Consider the following 18,298-nt stretch of genomic DNA (forward strand, 5'->3'; position numbering starts at 1 on the left):
AACTGTGAGAGGGAGCTGGGTATAAACAAGCCACAGACACACATACACACACACATACACACACACACAGGAGTCTACCAGAGTTGGCAAGAAGTGCAGAAATAATTGCGAGACTGCATTATAAACATTTTGTACCAACTAAAGCCCTCTGCAAATTCAATCAGTCTGCTGACTCTGGGCATGGTGACAGAGAGAGGTTAAATGATCGTCTAATCAGAGCCATATGTCTCCACCACCAGTCTAGCCGGTCTAGAAACATCACCAAAGACTTGATATCAGGACACCACAGACATACAGGGAAGCCCACAAGTAAATGGCAGTTATAAATGGGTGACTGGTCTGTTTTAGTGGACTGTGTGATGAGTGCCGTCTCAATCTCGGTGCTCCTTTAGTCCACCACAGTCTGCACTTTCTGTTAGTAATTACACTCTGTTTACAGTCTTCTTAAAAGACCACATTTTAACAGAGCATGCCAGTGTTTTGAATGTTTCAGCCCATTTAAATGCATGATTTACATTTACGAATGTTTTTCTAATTTTCCAGACTCCATTAACAAAATCCTGTAGCATCACTATTAAAGAGCTGGATTAGTTTATGTGGGATAAGGGATTTAAGTTTGACTTTCAGGGTATTTGTCTTCCTTATTCAGACGATACAACTGCCTTTTCCAATACTGATTTGTCCATGATTCAATTTATTCTCATAATAAGCTACTCGAAAAACAACACACTGTGGTGTAAGAATGCAAGTACTTGCTTGGGTCGGTAATCCATCACAATAAACATTTCTTGTTTTTTGTCCATGCTCTGCAGTCGCATGGTGAATCATGAAAAATCCTTCTGCAATGACATTGCCAGGTTAAAATATGATTTGACTTGACATGATAACAAAAACAGACATCGTGTCTGATATAATGGATGACCTATTTTGAGCAGGAAGGTAGAGAAAAGCACATCATACCATGCAAAGTAGTATAATAAAGAATTAACAAATAGAGTTAGATTATCCTGGAAACCCATTTTAACTGTACAATAGGACTTTTAAGTTTAGATTGTTGCTGTAGAAGCATTTCCTAAAGATATATATTTGTCAAGGATGCCCTCACTTGTAGTCTAACAGTTATCACAACAACAGAGACCATCCTGTCATGGCTGATCTCGCCTTTATCTCATCTTTGCCGTGGTGTACTGTTGAAAAGAGTTAATAGGTGTTTACAGGCAATAAAACAGATGAAGAATGCACCAAAATAAGAGCCAAGCCAGTGCTAGTCTATCAACTCTCCAAATGAACATCTTACGCCAACTTCTCATGTCTGCTAACTTTCCAGAAACTCCCCCCCCCCCTTCTTCAACTCCAAATCCACTTCTGGGCTTTAACAGGAACCAGCAGCGTGCACTGACCTCCGCGCTCACAGGTGGAGGAAATTGGAGTGGCCAAGGTCGCATTCAAACAGTGTTAATCTTGTTGTTTAGGTTGAAGTACAGTTCCTTTGAAGCTCAACAAAGCTTGTCCTGCCACGTCTGTGTCAATCAGCAGAGGGCCACTGACACAGTGGGGCAGTCAGCATGCTGCACCGTGGGGCCCAAAGGACTCCATCGCTGTTAGGAAACAACTGTGGAGGCTTGTTAAAGGAGAAAGTAGCTTTTCTAGCCTGTAATGTGTGACTTGGGATGAGGCCACTCATACTTTTTAAGTAGGACATAAATAAACTAATGTTCATTTAACAGGCTGAAAACAATTGCATATTAATGAATAATCATTGACCAAAATGATTTTTATTGAACCCTTTAAACACCTGTATGACACCTCCATGAAAGCAGGTTTAATGTTCTGGCTCTTTGATTTGACAAGAAAAATTATATATATATATATTTATAGAAAACGTCACAATAAAAGTATTTCCTTAAATAAACGTACATAAATAAAACCTAATAAAACAAACTAAACCATTACAACATCAAATGTGTGGTATTATCACACAACTTTGATTCCTCTGATGTTCTCATTTTACCGGTCTCAAGGAGCTTCTTGACAGATCCTACTCCTCATAAGACATTAAAGCTATCATCCTTCCTGCCATGACTTCTATTTACCCACAAAGAGTTAAGCAGGATGAAAACCTGACCACACCATCTATTGGCAGGACTGATATACAGTATACTATAAGCAGACTTATCACTCGGTAAGAGCAAACTGATTCATCAGATTGATTATGTTACCAATAAAAGGAAAGGTTTAACCCTGTATACACCAAAAAGAGCTGCATGTAAGTGCTTTTGAATGAATTCCAAGTCTTTAACATTTAGCAAGAGAGAAAAAGTACTTCAACTGGTACGCTTGCAATTCAACTTAATCATTAAACATATGAGAAACGTTAAAGGTACCTGAAGGTAACTTTGTATTATAAATGCTCGTTATAAACCGTAACAAACCCCATATGAACTGATGTTGGCAGTGTTGTCAAATACCATAATGATTCAAAACGATTTTTTTTCCTCATACGACTCCCTTCTCTCCGTTGGGGCAGTTTGATGTATCCTGGGAGTCTGAACATGAGCGCTGGCACTTTGCAGGCTGGGGTGTACCGTCAAGAGACGAGAGTTTGAAGTCAGAAGGGGCAGCAGGAATCATCTCCAGTTTGATTTCTGGAAAGGTCTGGTCAGGGAAAGTGATTTTAAGATGCTCTTCAAACAGATCCTTAAGCTTCCTGCCTGCTATGGGGACCTCAGTGTCAGCCTGCCAGGAAATAAGAGGAAGGAAAGAGGGTTAAAACATTTGATTACGAGGTGTGAAGAGCTGTATAATACTGTAGAGAGGGGCTTCTCGCAGACGGCTCTTTCTACCTCACTTTCACAGTTCCCAAGGACAAGCCTGACGTCTGATACAAACTCTGCAGGGCTTTGGTAGCACACACTCAGTTGAGCCTCCAGTCGTTTTCTCACACCGGGAAGGTTCAGAGGTCCCTTTATAGACCGCCTGTCATTAGCACATACCTACAGTATTTAGAGAGGGAGAGATAATGCACCAATAAAATGTCACTGGGCGAAGTTGCAGCAAAAATGAAGATTAATAACTCACACACAGTTTATATTACATGTCAGCATTATGCACAAGAGGTTACCGATTTTACCCCCAATTTTGTTGTAAATGTGCAGAAAAAAATGGCCCAAGCTGTTAAATGCAATGCACAAATATGACATCATAGATATTACGTAATCAATCAGAGTTAATGTGCAATAACAGTCCCTACACTCTCTGTGCTAGCAACAGAAATACATGTTTATTTGTGTTGTCTTGTTAAAGTTGCTCTGTCACTGACTCATACTCATACTTCCTCTTGCTTTATTGATAACCACGGCATATTTCACATCATTAAAATGACAGTTACAGTAACACCCTGCAACATTAATCTTGTTAACTTGTTGTCTGTGGTCAGCCATGCTTTCAGACTCACCGAGGGGGATACGGGTTCTTTGAAGTCTGATGTCAGGTCACTGCAAAGCAAGAGCAGCAACAGCCTCTCGCACTTCTGCAGCCAAAAGAAAGACGTCTGATTTAATACATGTCGATAAATAAAGGAAGAAAACGTGTACAACGGTCTGTTGCATCTGTTTATCACTTTAAACTGACACATGACAATAATGCTGAAGTTTGCATCTCAGATATTTTCTTATGATGGAAAAGATTGCTGCATTATAAAGTTAACATTTTAATACTAAAAGAGACACTAAAACCTACAATCTTTCATTCCCTTTGGACTTACATCTAGATTTGATCAATTGGAATATTGATTGTAAGATTCTTTTTCAGTTAGTTAAAATATTTGACTTAGCTTCCTACTTTCTCAGAGCAAAAATGAGGGCATAAAAAAGCATCATGACTCAAAAACAACTTCTCTACTCCATCATCAGTTCTTTTGTGCAGCTTTTGTTTTTTTAGCAACCTAAGCCTACAGTGCTAAGGTTGTCAGTGCTCTTCTGTATACTCTAGAAGAGCACTGCCTTCATGAACATTTGTGCCTGACCTATATGTAAAGTGCACAATTGTGCCTGACCTGAATTCACAGCACCAACAGTGCCCCCAGTGGAGAGGGGGGTCATTACAACGAAAAAAAATGATCTCAGGATTTCCCTGAATCGATATTGAATTGGGAAAATAATGCATTTCAATGCATTGATGAATCGATTTTTTTCAACCAGCCCTATGAGGTAATTTGACCTATGGGTCTGAAATAAAGTAGAAAGTAAAGTAAGAAAAGTTAATCAATAAACTGAGAATGGATATTAAACCGTTTTACTTAAAACCAAACTGGATCTCTAAGACTTACTTCACAATTATTTCTTTCTAGTTACTGAAATTCCATATTCTCTTGTTGAAAGCAAATCATTATTTTCATTTGAAGATGAATACTGACTCTTTTGTCCACAGGGGGGAATCCGCCTTCAGAATCAGGCTCCCTCTTCACTGTATTGGCTTCAGGTTTGCTTTCATACTCCATCTCAGGCACTAACAGGTCACGACAGAGAGAGCAAAACCATTCCCCACTGGAAAGAGACAATCCAGACACAATAAATCAACGTTAGAGCTGGTTAGCAGGAACTTCTATTAACAAGAGCACAGCCCTACAGTCAGACGTAAATCGCACAGCTCCACAAAGTGAAAAGGTCTTGTCAAAAAACGTATTGTTATACAGCTGGAGGCTCGTATTTCATTCCACAGAGGATCATAATTCTTTGATTCTGGTATAAACTTGACATTGAACAACAGCATGAGTTATTGGTTTTCCATCTTAGAGCAGCATTAAATACATTTCCCCTGACAGAACTTGCCTGTGAGATTTGAGGAGAGTTGGAACGTGGCATGAAAGGTGGAACACCTTGGGACACTTATCGCAGCACAGCAGCTCTCCCCCAGTCCGACACACAGCACAGACGACTTCATTAGAGGCTTCTAGCGGCGCCTGGTGCTCGTCTGCCTGCTGCACTCCTCCCAGTGAAGAGATATGGTTTGGAGCATTGGTCGTACTCTGGTCCCAGGGGATGTTTGGAGGCTGTGCTTGGCTTTGGGGTTTGTCATCAGGGCTTCGAAGAGGAGTCGGGATTTTGCTCGGCTCGCCTCCAGCACAGACTTGTTGGGGTTGATCACCTGTGCTGTCAGGAAGGCTGGCCCTCTGGTTGGCATGTACCTGGAATCCACAAACAAAGAGAACACAAAGCTCTGTTAATATTGCAATCAATAAACCTAGCAGTGTTCAGGTAATGAAACAGAGTGAAATGATTACTGATACAGCAAGATGACCTTCAAAAGCAAACGAGACCATCATCAGTGACCAGATCACTGTGGTCTGTGGTTTTTTTAAAGCTTGAAGTCATACTATCAATCGTTAAAATAACAGAGATGGAATTAAAACATGTGGTATTACAAAATACAGAAGTAACAAACATTTTTACAACCTTATCATGAAGGCAGTTTTTTCTGTCTAAATGAGGATTATTTCATACTTTTAATGTGCCCTAATCCTGGTATTACCTCCAGAAAAACAGATTTAGAAAATCTTGACAAAAAAACTCAGTTTTGGGGGCGCAGATGGCCTAGCTGGTGGCACAAGTTCAAGTCCGACCTGTTGCTCCTTTCCTGCATGCCACTCCCCACTCTCTATCCTGATTTCCTACTCTATTCACCGTCCTATCAAATAAAGGCAAATAAGCCCAAAATTAATCTTATCTTATCAAATGTATCTTTCCCTGCCCCTAGTTCATTGTAGCAACGGCCCCTTTGTTTCCAGATGTGACCATTGACTGTGGATAGTACAGTATTATGACAAACACAATGATGATGGCTTACACTCCCAAAATAAGACCTGAGCTGTTGTAATTATGCAATTCTATTTTCAATTCCCACTTCTTAAATGTCTAAATCAAAATCTCCAATAAAGATAGAATACTTTTTGGACTGTTTTAATTGTCTCCTTACATAGCTGCTGTCATCATCTGGCTCATCTTTAATGACTATGATGGGCCCTGGTGACGACCTCCGTCTCTTCTTAGCAGCTGATCCCACTGCTCCATTAGCCGGCTGTGTTTCTGGAGGTTTCCAGGAAACACACCTTGGGAGAAGAGAAAGTACCAATCAGAATAAAGCAAAATTCACAGGAGAGAACAAAAGTCAAAAAGGGACATATGCTGTTTAAAAGCAGTATTTTTCACTGAAGCAGAATAATTAGAAAAAAAGAGAGAGAACCAGTGCTTTTTGTGTGAATGTGTGAGTGTGTGTTTGTGTGGTTGTGCGTTTGCAGCTGCGTCCTCACCCTGGTTTCTCCTCCTGGGATACAGCAGCGTACCCTGGTGAACACTGCTGTGCTTGCCCTTGAGAGAATTAAAAATATCCTTTAATAAAAATCCTGCTTTATACACAGTCTGCAGAAAAACAAATCAGTGATACCTACGGCACAGACTTACCATTTCTGTGTGGGATAAATGGCAGCAGGCTCTGGGGATAGTTTGTTTTCAGCATATAGACTGGACCACCTGAGTCATTCCTCCTATTCAGATATGTAGGATCAATCTAAACACAGAAATGCATGTTGTTGAGTTCACTGATAATAAATAACATGTCAATATGGTTCACATTTGAAGGTGGAGTCACTTGCCATGAGCCTGGATTGCGATGAGCTGACCCCTCCATTAACGGTCACTGGTGTAATGTGTGTGTACAGAGGTGAGGAGGAAACCATGTCCATGGGTTTTGGTTGGTAGCTGGGGCTGCTTCCCTTCATCCTCAGAGGCTTCAAATAAAAGAAGGACAAACAGAAGAGATGAATGGAAATGATGCCATCATTCTCATGCTACATTCCTGTCATGTTAGGATGGAGGTGGAGATGAAAGGCTGCACCTTTAGTACCCTGATGCTGGCTCTGTGGGTCGAGGTCCCCTGGCAACAACCGGAGCAGAGAGAACCAAAGAGCAAGGAAAGAAAGGAAACACCCAGGAGATCCAGGTAGATCTTTTATGGACTGGGAGATGTTGTATATTGAACATTATTGTTGACTAATATATTCGCATACATGCTGTAGGTTTTCATTCATGGAGCTGATCATCTTTCTTTAGCGAAAGGACAAAAAAAAAAAAAATAATAATAATAATAATGGAAATAATATTAATGCACAGGTCTGATTTACTTTTGTACATCACTTAAAGGACCATAGCATAATTTTTAAAGTTTATAATCTAATTAATCCAAGCACTATTTTAAATCACATACACTTACTTAAATGGCATGTAAACCAATTTTCTAAATAAGTTTATTAGCAAAGCTGCCTCTATGAACACAGCCATTCCTGACACAGTTTAAATTGTTTCAAATAACAAAATATTTTAAATCTGAAACCACACCATGAGTTTATGGGTTTGTTTGATATTGTTTTAACTTATTTTCATACAGGCTTATATAATCATGGAGACGCTGGACTTGAGCTTGTACAGCACTTTTCTAGTCTTCTGACTAATCAGAAAATCTTTTACACCACAGGTCACACCTACCCATTCACACACTGATGGTCGAGGTTGCTATGTAAAGTGCTCATACAAAAAATGTCAAAAAGGCACACACATCCGGGAAAGTTTAAGTACTGGGTGTTGGACAAAAAACATCCAAACATAGAAAAAGTACTGTCTGATGAAGGGCGAGGGCCCAAAACGTTACATGTGATATTCCATTAAATTCAATTTAATTGGAGCAGCTTCTGGTGTGACGTCTCAGTACTTTTTCTACTTTTGCTGTGTAATCAGAAGTAACTAATCCCATTCACACATATTCATACGGCGCAGATGATACAGCGGGAGGAACTTGAGGTTAAGTGTCTTGCCCTAGGACACATCGGACATGTAGCTGCAGGAGCTGGGGATCAAACCCCCTTACGGTTGAGAAACAACTGACTCTACCAACTGAGCCACAGCCGGTGGTTATGTAAACCATAACATGAGGAAACAAAGTATACAGTTTTTTTAAACTAACCACTTTCTATGGAATTCATCATTTCTAACATTTTCTGTCAACTATTTGACAACCATATTAAAATCCTCTTTAAAAGGTCAGAAACTTGATAATAATGTCAGCTCTTCTATGTATTAAAACGACATGAATGCTTTAGTGTCTCTGTCAGATGAATCTGTGCCTACAGCTGCACTCACTAACAACACAAGAACAGGCATGCTGTGTCCTAAACTGATAATAAAATATAAAGAGAAACAACAGCTAAAGTATCATATAAAAACTAACTCAGGAATGACTACAGCATGGAGCCCAGCGTGAAAGTGAAACATATAACCACTGGCAATTTCTTCTGTAAGGAGTCCATTATGCAATGATAGCAGCTTGTTCACATCGGTACAACACAGCTTATGTGTGTGCACACACATTCAAGTATTGTGTGTGAATGAGCCTTTACTTTAGAGCTGGAACCAAAACACCCTGTAGAGTAGACTAAACAACTTGGATGACTAGATAATATCAACGCTTTTTTATTTAATCTTTGGCTCACCCTCTGTCACATGGTGGTCCCTGTTGCACTGCAGATTTAGCTATTTTATTAATGATTTTGAGCCGTAAACTTGTCTTAGATTAAAATCTATCTTGACAAGGAAAGACATAGATTGCCCAGGATGTGAAGGCTGTCAGCTCTATTTGGGACAGTGCCATCTGCCGTCCAAGCGTGTTAAGAGGACTTGTCTGTCAAACGGACACTACACAAAATGCACACTCACACACAGAAACACACACTAACCTGGGGCGTAAACCCAGGGCTCGATAAGCTGCTGGTTGGGCTGACATGACTGGGAGGAGGCACCGTAAACCTGCGGCCTGGTGGGGGCTGCATACTGTGGGAGGGAGTGGCTCCTTGTAGGGACCCCGGGACAGTTCTCTGCAGATGGACACTCTGGTACCAAGTCCAGGGAGGAGGAGGTGGTTGGGGCTGCCAGCGGACATGCCTATTCAGCTTGTCCACCTGCATTTGGAGCTGAGCCAGAGTATTATGGGGGGCTCCCACGGCAGAGCTGTTGGGCGAGCCCGAGGGTGCCTGCCCAGAGTGGCTTCGGGGATGAGGAATGCCCTGAAATCCACCCAGCTGGTGGCCTGGCACATTCTCCACCACTAAAGAGCCTGAGAGAATATATACGCAGAGACAGGATGAGCATTACAAGTAGGGATGACAAATACACAATGAAGAACAAACTTTTGCAGAGAACTGTGTGAAAGACAAGACTTTTTAAAGTTTACTACAAAACACTCAAAATCAGTGGTTCCTCCTTACACATACATTTAAATCAATTAACCATGTAAATTATTGTTTACATGTGAACTTGAACTACTGCAGATAAACATCATGACATGCATTTAAGCTCCCACAGTCTGAACTTTTGTGGAAATGATCGGTCTGGTCAGACGGGCTCAAAATTGCTGGTGAAGTTGAGGTATTGAAAACTACAAAAACATACAAAATAATTACAAACGTAAACAATGTACAGACCTAATAATAAATTCTGGGGCTCTAGGTGTTTCTTACCCAAATCAACATTTGAGGCCCAGTACGAGGCTCGACACTGGAAGCGAGCAGTGCTCTGTGGTACAAACGAGGTACTGCATTTTGCCCGCAGGAGGTTTCCAATCTGAAACAGAATCTGCAACAGACGGGGTGGTATTAATAATTTTCAGAGTGGGACACTTGTGAGTTACAAAAAGCATATGTTCCCACTTCATCACATCTAAATACACCAGATTCCAGACTGACTTTTAGAGCTGAGGCGCGTTTCAAGCCAGAAAAAACAAGACCGTGATGAATGAGTGGATAAATGATGGGACAACCAGTCCTTACCAAACGTTTGCAGTGCAGGAGCCCCGTGCCCCCACTCCTGGCTGTGGCCCATTTGGTGAAGTTGATGACATGATCCAGGTGTCTGGAAAGATAGCCGATGTCCTCCTGTTGTTTTCGCAAGACACTCTCATGATCCTTTGTTACGGCCTGGAAAACATGAATAAGTGAACAACTGCAGTGTTCAAACAGCTTGAGGGTATGCGCTCGAGGCCTCGGGGTAAAACAGTCGACTCAGATTGCTGCATGTAATGTTCTTCTGGATTCAACAGCACAGGAAGATACAGGAAGTGTACAGCACGGGGTAAAAGTGATGCATTATTATTTTCATGATCTGCTGTAATATACATCAAGGTTTTAATCATACCTCAAGGTGATTCACCAGCATCTTGCCCTTCTTGTTTATCTCCAGAATCAAAGTGCAGATGGATTTCTTGATTTGATTATGCACAGACGTACGGTTCTGATCAACCTGGAGGAGTCTGTAAAACATTCATCAAATCTGTATCTGTTTTTTATGATTCTATGCAGAATCAAAGAGTTCACATTTTGGAGTAAAGACAACTCCTTAACTCCCTACATGTTTTCTTTCTTAATGAAATTACCAGACGTTCTTGTTTATGAAACTTAAAGGTCATTTTTTCTAAATAGATCTTTCAATAAAACGAGAGCTGAGAGCTTTCATTTTTTTACATGTTCTAGCATTCTTATCTGACTATGTAATCCTGTGGAAATACATACCCATTGTTGATGGAGTTTGATACCTCTCCAATCACTTTCTTTTTCTCCTGCAGCTGTTGGGTCAGGTTCTCCATGTGCTGTTTGTGGTTGTTATAGGCATCTTCAAGGAACTGGTAACTAAAGAACATCAGCATCAAGTCAGCATACAATATCAAAGTTACCTTGACAGAAGTAAAGTTGATTAGAGAAGAGTTACTGCAGAGCAAAGGCAGCACTCCATAAACTATTAGGGGTTCAGTGACATATTCGCTCAGTGAACTATCAATTGCAAATCATGTACATGATTAATGTTTCCATTTATCATAATCAAAATGCACATCAGTATGATTTCAACTGTCCACCCAAGGTTCAAATCCTTGATATGATGTCTACTTTAGGTTGTAAATTGTCAACTGTACTTGTGCTCCTTGTGTTTGGCCAGTTGGCAGTCACGACAGGTGAGCAGGTCACAGGTCTCACAGAACAGCTTCAGAGGTTCTTTTTTGTGGATGTCACAGAACATCGGCCTCAGAGTAGAAACACCACGGACCTCTGGAAAAAAAGAAAATACAAGTTTCATCATCTGGGTTACATGGCAAAAGCTGTTCCATCTCCATCCATCAATTGTTGTTGGATTTAATAAAACAAAAAAAATCTACTCCCAGAATAAATTGTGAGACCACAAAACTGATCCCACAATAGCTTTTTCCTTTGCCATGGAAACACCAAAGGTATTCAGAGAGGAAAACAAAGAGAAAGAGACAAACTGGTTAGAACCAGGTTAGAATACCTTGTGATACGTCTGCTCTCTGCCTGATTGTGTGGTCTCTGGTGAACTTGACTCTCTGGTGGGCCTCCACGCAGGTGGCACACAGGTACTCAACACAGTTCACACAAAATCCTGCCGCTTTGGTGTTGTCATCGCAGGTCATACAGAGCTACAGGTGGATGAGGCAACAATTCATAGCTGGCTGAGTCCACAGATAGAAAACAAGGTGACAAGCTATTGGGTACTGTATGTCATTAGTCCTGCGATGAAGCAGTTTCAATTGAATATAATAAAACAAGAATATCAAGTGGAAAAATCAGACATATTCAAATACCCCATTCCTTCACACCTTCCCAGTTCAGACCCTCCAAGCACAAGACCATGCTTATAAATCACGTAGGTGTATTATAGCCATTCTCCTAGTAGCATTGTTGTCCATATGTAATAATGTATTTTGCTAACTTACCTGGACAGCCTTCTCCACTGTGCTGCTTGGAGCCTCAACTGAGTCCTTCACAAAGATGTTTTCAACCACATCTACCTCCATACACTCCTGTCTGCACACAGGGCAGCGGATCACATTCACTGCAACCACAACAGAAACACATCACAACAGAATCTCGATTAGTATGACTGGATTTATGTGTGACTCATGTATAGTAGAACTGACATGGTACCAGATACAGTCCACAAGCATAACTAATTTAAAAGCATTTTCAGAAAAAAAAAAAAAAAAGAAGAAATTCACTCTCTTGCATGAATGGAAGGTTAGCCCTTCAATGATCCGTCGTCAGTGTTTGTAAACAAAGTGACTCACGTGGTTTGGTCGCCCTGTCAACCTGGGAGAGTGGCGGCTCCGTCATGGCCAGATTCCTGGAGGGTGGAGGTAAACATTTCTTGCAGAAGGAGTGTAAACACGGGAGAAGTTTGGGCTCGCGACTGTGGAAGTTTAGACGGCAAACTGGGCACGTGTCCAGGTAATTCTGCCCGGTTGTACCGGACCTTCCCTCGTGCACTTGCATGCTCTCAGCTTCGTTCTCCACAATGATGACAGCAGCATCCGTCGAGCACTGCTGCTCTATACGTCCCTCCATGTTTCAACCCTTTTGATTTTTTTTTTCTGTGACTACGAGATATTCTCAAACAGGTGAGCAGAACAGACTCAAAATCCTTGTACCGAGTTGAGCATCTTCACACAACTGCACTCCATCTTCTCTTCCAATTGTTAAAACCGGCTGTGTTTGCCAGGTAGTCTAAATATTGTACTCACGTGTCAGACTCTCGTAAAACGAGGACTGGCTACATCGCCAACAAGACGTACCTGAAACCAAAAGATGACATGTCTCCATGAGAGGATGCAGCTCACTGCTGTGCCGCGGATGTTGCTCAAATTGCACCGCTCGCGCTCGTTGCGGCACGAGAGGGGTGGGGTCAACGAGGAAGCTGCTCGACGCTGATTCGTTTTCCCGACGCGTTTCTTTTGTACTAAGGGGGGGGGAAGAAACCTCAGATTTTGAGATTAAAGTCGTAAATTTACGCCAATAAAGTCGTAAAAGAAATTAAATCATAAATCAACGGGATTCAAATCGTAAATTAACGAGATTAAAGTCGTAAATTAACGAGATTAAAGTCGTAAATTTGCGAATTTAGTGTTTTGCATTTACGAGATTAAAGTCATTATGTTATTCTACTTACATTAGAAGAACAGCAGCCGGAACGTGAAGTTGTAGGCTAACAAAGATTGACTTGAGTACTAACTCTCTGTGGTAATGACTTGCTATAAAACAACAGTTTGAAAAGGTCAGAAAAAATAAATCGGTTTTACTTGTGCAGATATGAAACTACACATTCTTTTGGCACATCAGCATCACATTGTAATCAGTATCAGGACCCTGAAAAGATACTGCAATAAACTGTGGCTTTTCCAAAGAAAGAACCACAATGATTGTCTCTTTTGTGGCAGAGGAAATGGCTCTGAGGATTCCCCTTTCATCATTTTCCCGCAGGCTCTTCTAACCTTTCAGAATAATAATTTTAACCATAGCCTAATTTGAATCGATTTATTTATTTTCGTAAATTTACGAGCTAAAGACTTGATCCCTGTATATTTACGACTTTAATCTCGCAATTTAAGAGAACAAATCTTTAACGTGGCCCTAATACTTTAGATATCTAGGCTATAGTTCTTTTAATTTGTATTATAACTATATGTGACTGTCAGGTTGTACTGCTCTACACTTCTGATAAAGATATAAGCATTTGGCATTGGTCTGACTTAAACACTGCAGTTTATGGAACATAATTAAAAAGTTATCCATTAGCCACCGTTTTATGGCCTCAATAAAGAAAATAATCTAAACTTTTCCAAATGAAAGTCATGATTTTAGTAGATTAAAATTGTAATTATGAATGTGGATCATATTAAAAACCCAATCCAGTCTGTTCTCCCAGAGGATTTTTCTGTTTGCAAGGTGGAATTCAACTGGGCCGCTCCTCTAAAGTGTCAGGGTTCAAATTTCATGGTCCCTGAATATATTACCTATTACCTACAGCACACTTCAGTTCATCAGTGTTAAAGGACATGAATCTGACTGCAGAGAGCCACAGTATCCCTCTCAGTGATGGGAACAGGATTCCACTGCTGGGACTGGGCACCTATGGGGACCCTCGAACGGTCAGAATATCATTTGTGTTGCTAGATTTGAATAAGAGCTTGGCTTGATAATATCTGCTCTACCACTCTTAGTATGTAGGAGTGCTGCTGCTTATTGCTCTCAGGAATTGGGAATTAAAAGTTGTTTAAATCGTCTCAATCTGAAAGCAAATCTCAATCCAAACCAGGTCAAATGATATTTACATTTTCTGTGGGTTTTCAATAGACGCCCAGAGGCACAGCTCTTGAGTGTGTCAAGCTGGCCATAGATGTGGGTTACAGGCATTTTGATGGGGCTCTGGTGTACTTCAATGAGCATGAAGTGGGTCAAGCCATTAGACAGAAGATTGCTGAGGGAGTCGTGAAAAGAGAGGACATCTTTTACTGTGGAAAGGTAAGACGATTTGTTACTGTGTAACGTGCTTTGCTATAGGTCATTTTTTATCTTGTTGTTCTTGAAGTAGCTCTATTTTTTAATCTGCCCTAGCTCTGGAATACCTTCCATCCACCAGAGTTGGTGAGACCAGCCTTGGAGAGGACACTGAAAACCTTAAAACTAGACTATGTGGATCTCTACATCGTTGAGCTCCCTATGGCCTTCAAGGTATCTATACCACTTTTATATAAATGTTAGTGTATTAATCAGCCAGCTGTCCAGTGTCTGAAAATGTTCTTAATGCGCAGAGTTTATGTTTTATTTTTATAGATTTGATAAATATCAGTCATGGTAGACCATTTATTAAAACATTTAAATCTCACAGTTGTGTGATATGTTGCTGATGCAACTCTTAAAAGATTGGACATTCATGCCTATGTTTGGATAAGATCGGAAAAGTGCAACTTGGTGTTTAGGTCATAGTCTGATATTTGTTTATTTAGTCAAATGAACCCAACATCTCCTCACCTTTAGGATAAGGTGCTGTATACCTTTATAGGGATATTCCCCTTCTTTAATAATAATCACCATGGTCAGGTTGTTTAAGCAACAAGAATATGTATAAATGTTCTCACAAGTGTTTGAATTATGCTTCAATTCCAGCCTGGCAATGAGTTCTATCCAAAGGACGAGGATGGAAAATACATCTACCACCACACAGACATCTGTGCAACATGGGAGGTGAGGTCTGTTGAGGTCACAGTGGATGGTCCCGGTGTTTAATGACTTCAATTCTTTCCCCTGTTGTAATGTTCTGAGAGGGTATTTTCTCACTTTTTGTAACATTCATTCATACATTTATGTGTAACTCTGTTTCAAAGAATTATATACATACAGTATAACTTTGAATATTCAGACACAACTGAGCATGGTGAGATGGTGATTAACTGCATAGAGTTTATAAAGTATTATATTAAATTAAACTAGGGGTTATCTCATGAAATGTCAAATTTCATTGTGCAACATGACTTCGGTTGTTCCTTTCTCCAACCTGAAGGCTCGGCCAAACTTGTCTACATTTTAGACGTGCTGGTAATGACTCATGACTGCCATCCTGAATTAAACCAGACATCGATAATTATGACAGTAAACAGCTTTAGAATTGGATTAAAGGAAAACTAAGTATGTGGTGTGATATTCCTCTGAACTTAAAGGCTAATGTGTAAACACTCTGTGATGAAATATCAAGGTCAATGTCATAAACAGCCATTGTGTGTTCAAAGGTCTGATTGTTCTTCTACACTGTGTGCTGTAGTTTTTTTTCTCCACTATCTCAGTAAGTCTGTATAGATAATCGCGCCCATGCTCTGCAAGATGTAAATCTTTTCCTCTCAACAGGCCTTGGAGGCTTGCAAAGACGCAGGATTGGTCAAATCTCTGGGAGTCTCCAACTTCAACCGCAGACAGCTGGAGCTGCTGCTGAATAAACCCGGCCTCAAGCACAAACCTGTGTCCAACCAGGTGACTTCCACTTTAGATCCCTGACACCTGAATGGTCAGAGTCATTAACAGAAGAGATAACAGTCTCTATAGAAGAATATTATGGCAGTATATACAGCAGTGTATTAGACATGAGGGGTTCTTAGCTTGTTGTGCTTCATTTAAGAACTAAACTTTACATTTTATAAGAAAATTCTGACAGAAAAAGTGACTTTGTTTAAAGGATTATCCTTTACTGGTTGAAATTACAGGAAGTATTTTCTTCTGTCAGTCTACTTGGATAGATTAGTTCTTTAGTGGTCTTTGCATGATGCTGTTATTCCCACATTGAAAGAGTTTTCTGAAGATGTTATATTAAAAAGGATACATGTAGCATACTGAGTACTCAACAGATATTATCGATTAAACGTTTTGTCACAAATTACAAAATATTCTTTATAAATAATAATGATTGGAAGTCTTTATTCTATTCTCATCCAACTGTCAACCCAATGTCCGACCACTTTGGGCCAAATGTCTTCTTACATACCTGTAGGTTGAATGTCACCCATACTTCACACAACCCAAGCTCATGGAGTACTGTCGCCACAACGACATTGTGATTGTTGGATACTGCCCAATTGGCTCCTCCAGAGATGCATCCTGGTATGTAAGATAAAATGCACTTTTTAAAGCAGATGTGATACTATTAACAGAAGATGACGTTAAAGAGGATAAAGAATCAATGTCTAATGACACAACTAAGCAGATAAGTGAAGTTTTTCCTCTCTCTGGTTCAGGGTGAATGTGAAATGTCCCCCCATGCTGGAGGACGAGCTGCTTGTATCCATCGGGAAAAAGTACAACAAGAGCAGCGCTCAGGTGGCTCTACGCTTCAACGTCCAGCGAGGAGTCGTCGTGATCCCCAAGAGCTTCAGCCCCGAGAGGATTACACATAACTTTCAGGTGGCTTTTATCAAAAATGATTACCTGATCAGAGCTTGTATCAACTGTACACAGTGAATACACTTATCAATTAGATAAGTTATGTTGCTAAAATTCATATTTTATGCAGTGATTTTAGAGTAGACATACCCTGGTTTAATCAAATCACATATTTTGTTCCAGATATTTGATTTTTCACTCACTGAGGATGAAATGAAAGCTGTTGAAGCACTGAACAAAAACATTCGATTTGTTGAGCTGCTGATGTAAGTATAAGCATTTATAGGTTATAGTCAAAGGAGAGTTCAGCCTAATACTGTACCTAACCTGGATGTATTTATATAGGTCCTACTTAATACTTTAATGAATTGTGTTGTGTTTTTTGTTCTGAAATGCAAGAACAGTTTTATTGAAGTCTTATTAGTCCTCATCATCGTCCAGCTCAGAAGTAATAACACTTTTTGTTTGTCCTAACACAGGTGGAGTGACCATCCCGAGTACCCATTTCATGATGAATACTAAACTTTGGGATGTTTTTCTGCCTGAATTCACTAATAGTGTTTACAATGTTTACACTGAACACTAGAGGGCACTAGTTCACAGTGCATGAAACGTACAAGTAAAGGAACATTTAAAGGGGTTTACATACAGCTCAAATATGTGACTACAAAGTTGTTTTTTACTTTCAGTTTAATTGGACAATCACATGTTGCTCATTCAAATATATAAATAGATGATTGTAAGTTAAAACTGATTTAAATGGAATTAATGCAACTTCACACAAAGCTTTTGAATTCACATTGGCAAAATATTCAGTTCAGAGAAAAATACCAATCACAGCAATCCAGATTATCTTTCAAATATTTTCAGATATGCCAGCTACTGATGTCCACATTATCACTATAGTATATTTTAGTTTGAATGTCACGCTGATGTAGAACAAAACTGTTTGTAGGCAGTTCTGTTTGTAATGTTGGTTGTGTTAAAATACAATTAAAACTTGTAACTTTGGTTTATATGTTGAATGTGTCGTTCCTAATTCTTATTACACACATAAGAATATCAAATGTAAAACATGTACCGGTAAATAACACACATTGGCAGATGAGTGCTCTTTGTTTCCTGAAAGGTTTTTTTTTTTCAATTCTGTTGAACTGAAACTGCAACAGGAGCCAAATGTTCCATGGTCACAGATGTTTTGGAATTAAACATTTTGTTAATGAATCTGGAGAGCAACCACACCAAGGTTCGAGATGTTGCATTATCCAACTTGCACAATGAAAATTGAACCTAGGAACAGTCTCCTCTCCTTACCTTGGTTCCTGATATGGTTTATCTCAGTCCAGACTACAAATGAGTTGTAGGCAGACACATCTAGCACGTTATAAAACATCACCAGTGAGACATGAAGACACTGGTAACCTGCATCAAAACAAACAAACAACACAAAAACTCAGTCAAGGATTGAAAATTGCTCAGTGTATTGCA

The 18,298-nt window shown here is 40.0% G+C and overlaps 2 protein-coding genes across 2 annotated transcripts; one reads left to right on the plus strand and one right to left on the minus strand.

Moving 5' to 3' along the window:
• Nucleotides 1-1,756: 1,756 nt before the first annotated feature.
• On the minus strand, nt 1,757-12,590 carry LOC132972801 (transcription intermediary factor 1-alpha-like). The gene is made up of 18 exons (XM_061035897.1): nt 12,175-12,590; nt 11,824-11,942; nt 11,379-11,526; nt 11,008-11,140; nt 10,610-10,726; nt 10,236-10,350; nt 9,872-10,018; nt 9,563-9,677; nt 8,783-9,159; nt 6,650-6,784; nt 6,459-6,564; nt 6,308-6,365; nt 5,974-6,106; nt 4,830-5,185; nt 4,415-4,544; nt 3,455-3,529; nt 2,844-2,993; nt 1,757-2,736 (listed from the first exon to the last, which is right to left on the minus strand). Exons 1-18 carry the CDS (start codon nt 12,449-12,451, stop codon nt 2,497-2,499), a joined length of 2,931 nt encoding a protein of 976 aa, XP_060891880.1. The 5' UTR covers nt 12,452-12,590; the 3' UTR covers nt 1,757-2,496.
• Nucleotides 12,591-13,909: 1,319 nt separating this feature from the next.
• On the plus strand, nt 13,910-17,821 carry LOC132972800 (aldo-keto reductase family 1 member D1-like). Its single transcript, XM_061035896.1, has 9 exons — nt 13,910-14,031; nt 14,237-14,404; nt 14,498-14,614; nt 15,050-15,127; nt 15,785-15,907; nt 16,422-16,531; nt 16,666-16,831; nt 16,994-17,076; nt 17,290-17,821. The coding sequence occupies exons 1-9, from the start codon at nt 13,939-13,941 to the stop codon at nt 17,330-17,332; spliced, it is 981 nt and encodes a 326-aa protein (XP_060891879.1). The 5' UTR covers nt 13,910-13,938; the 3' UTR covers nt 17,333-17,821.
• Nucleotides 17,822-18,298: the final 477 nt, after the last annotated feature.

Source organism: Labrus mixtus, chromosome 4 (assembly GCF_963584025.1).
Source record: "Labrus mixtus chromosome 4, fLabMix1.1, whole genome shotgun sequence".
Lineage (NCBI taxonomy): Eukaryota > Metazoa > Chordata > Actinopteri > Labriformes > Labridae > Labrus > Labrus mixtus.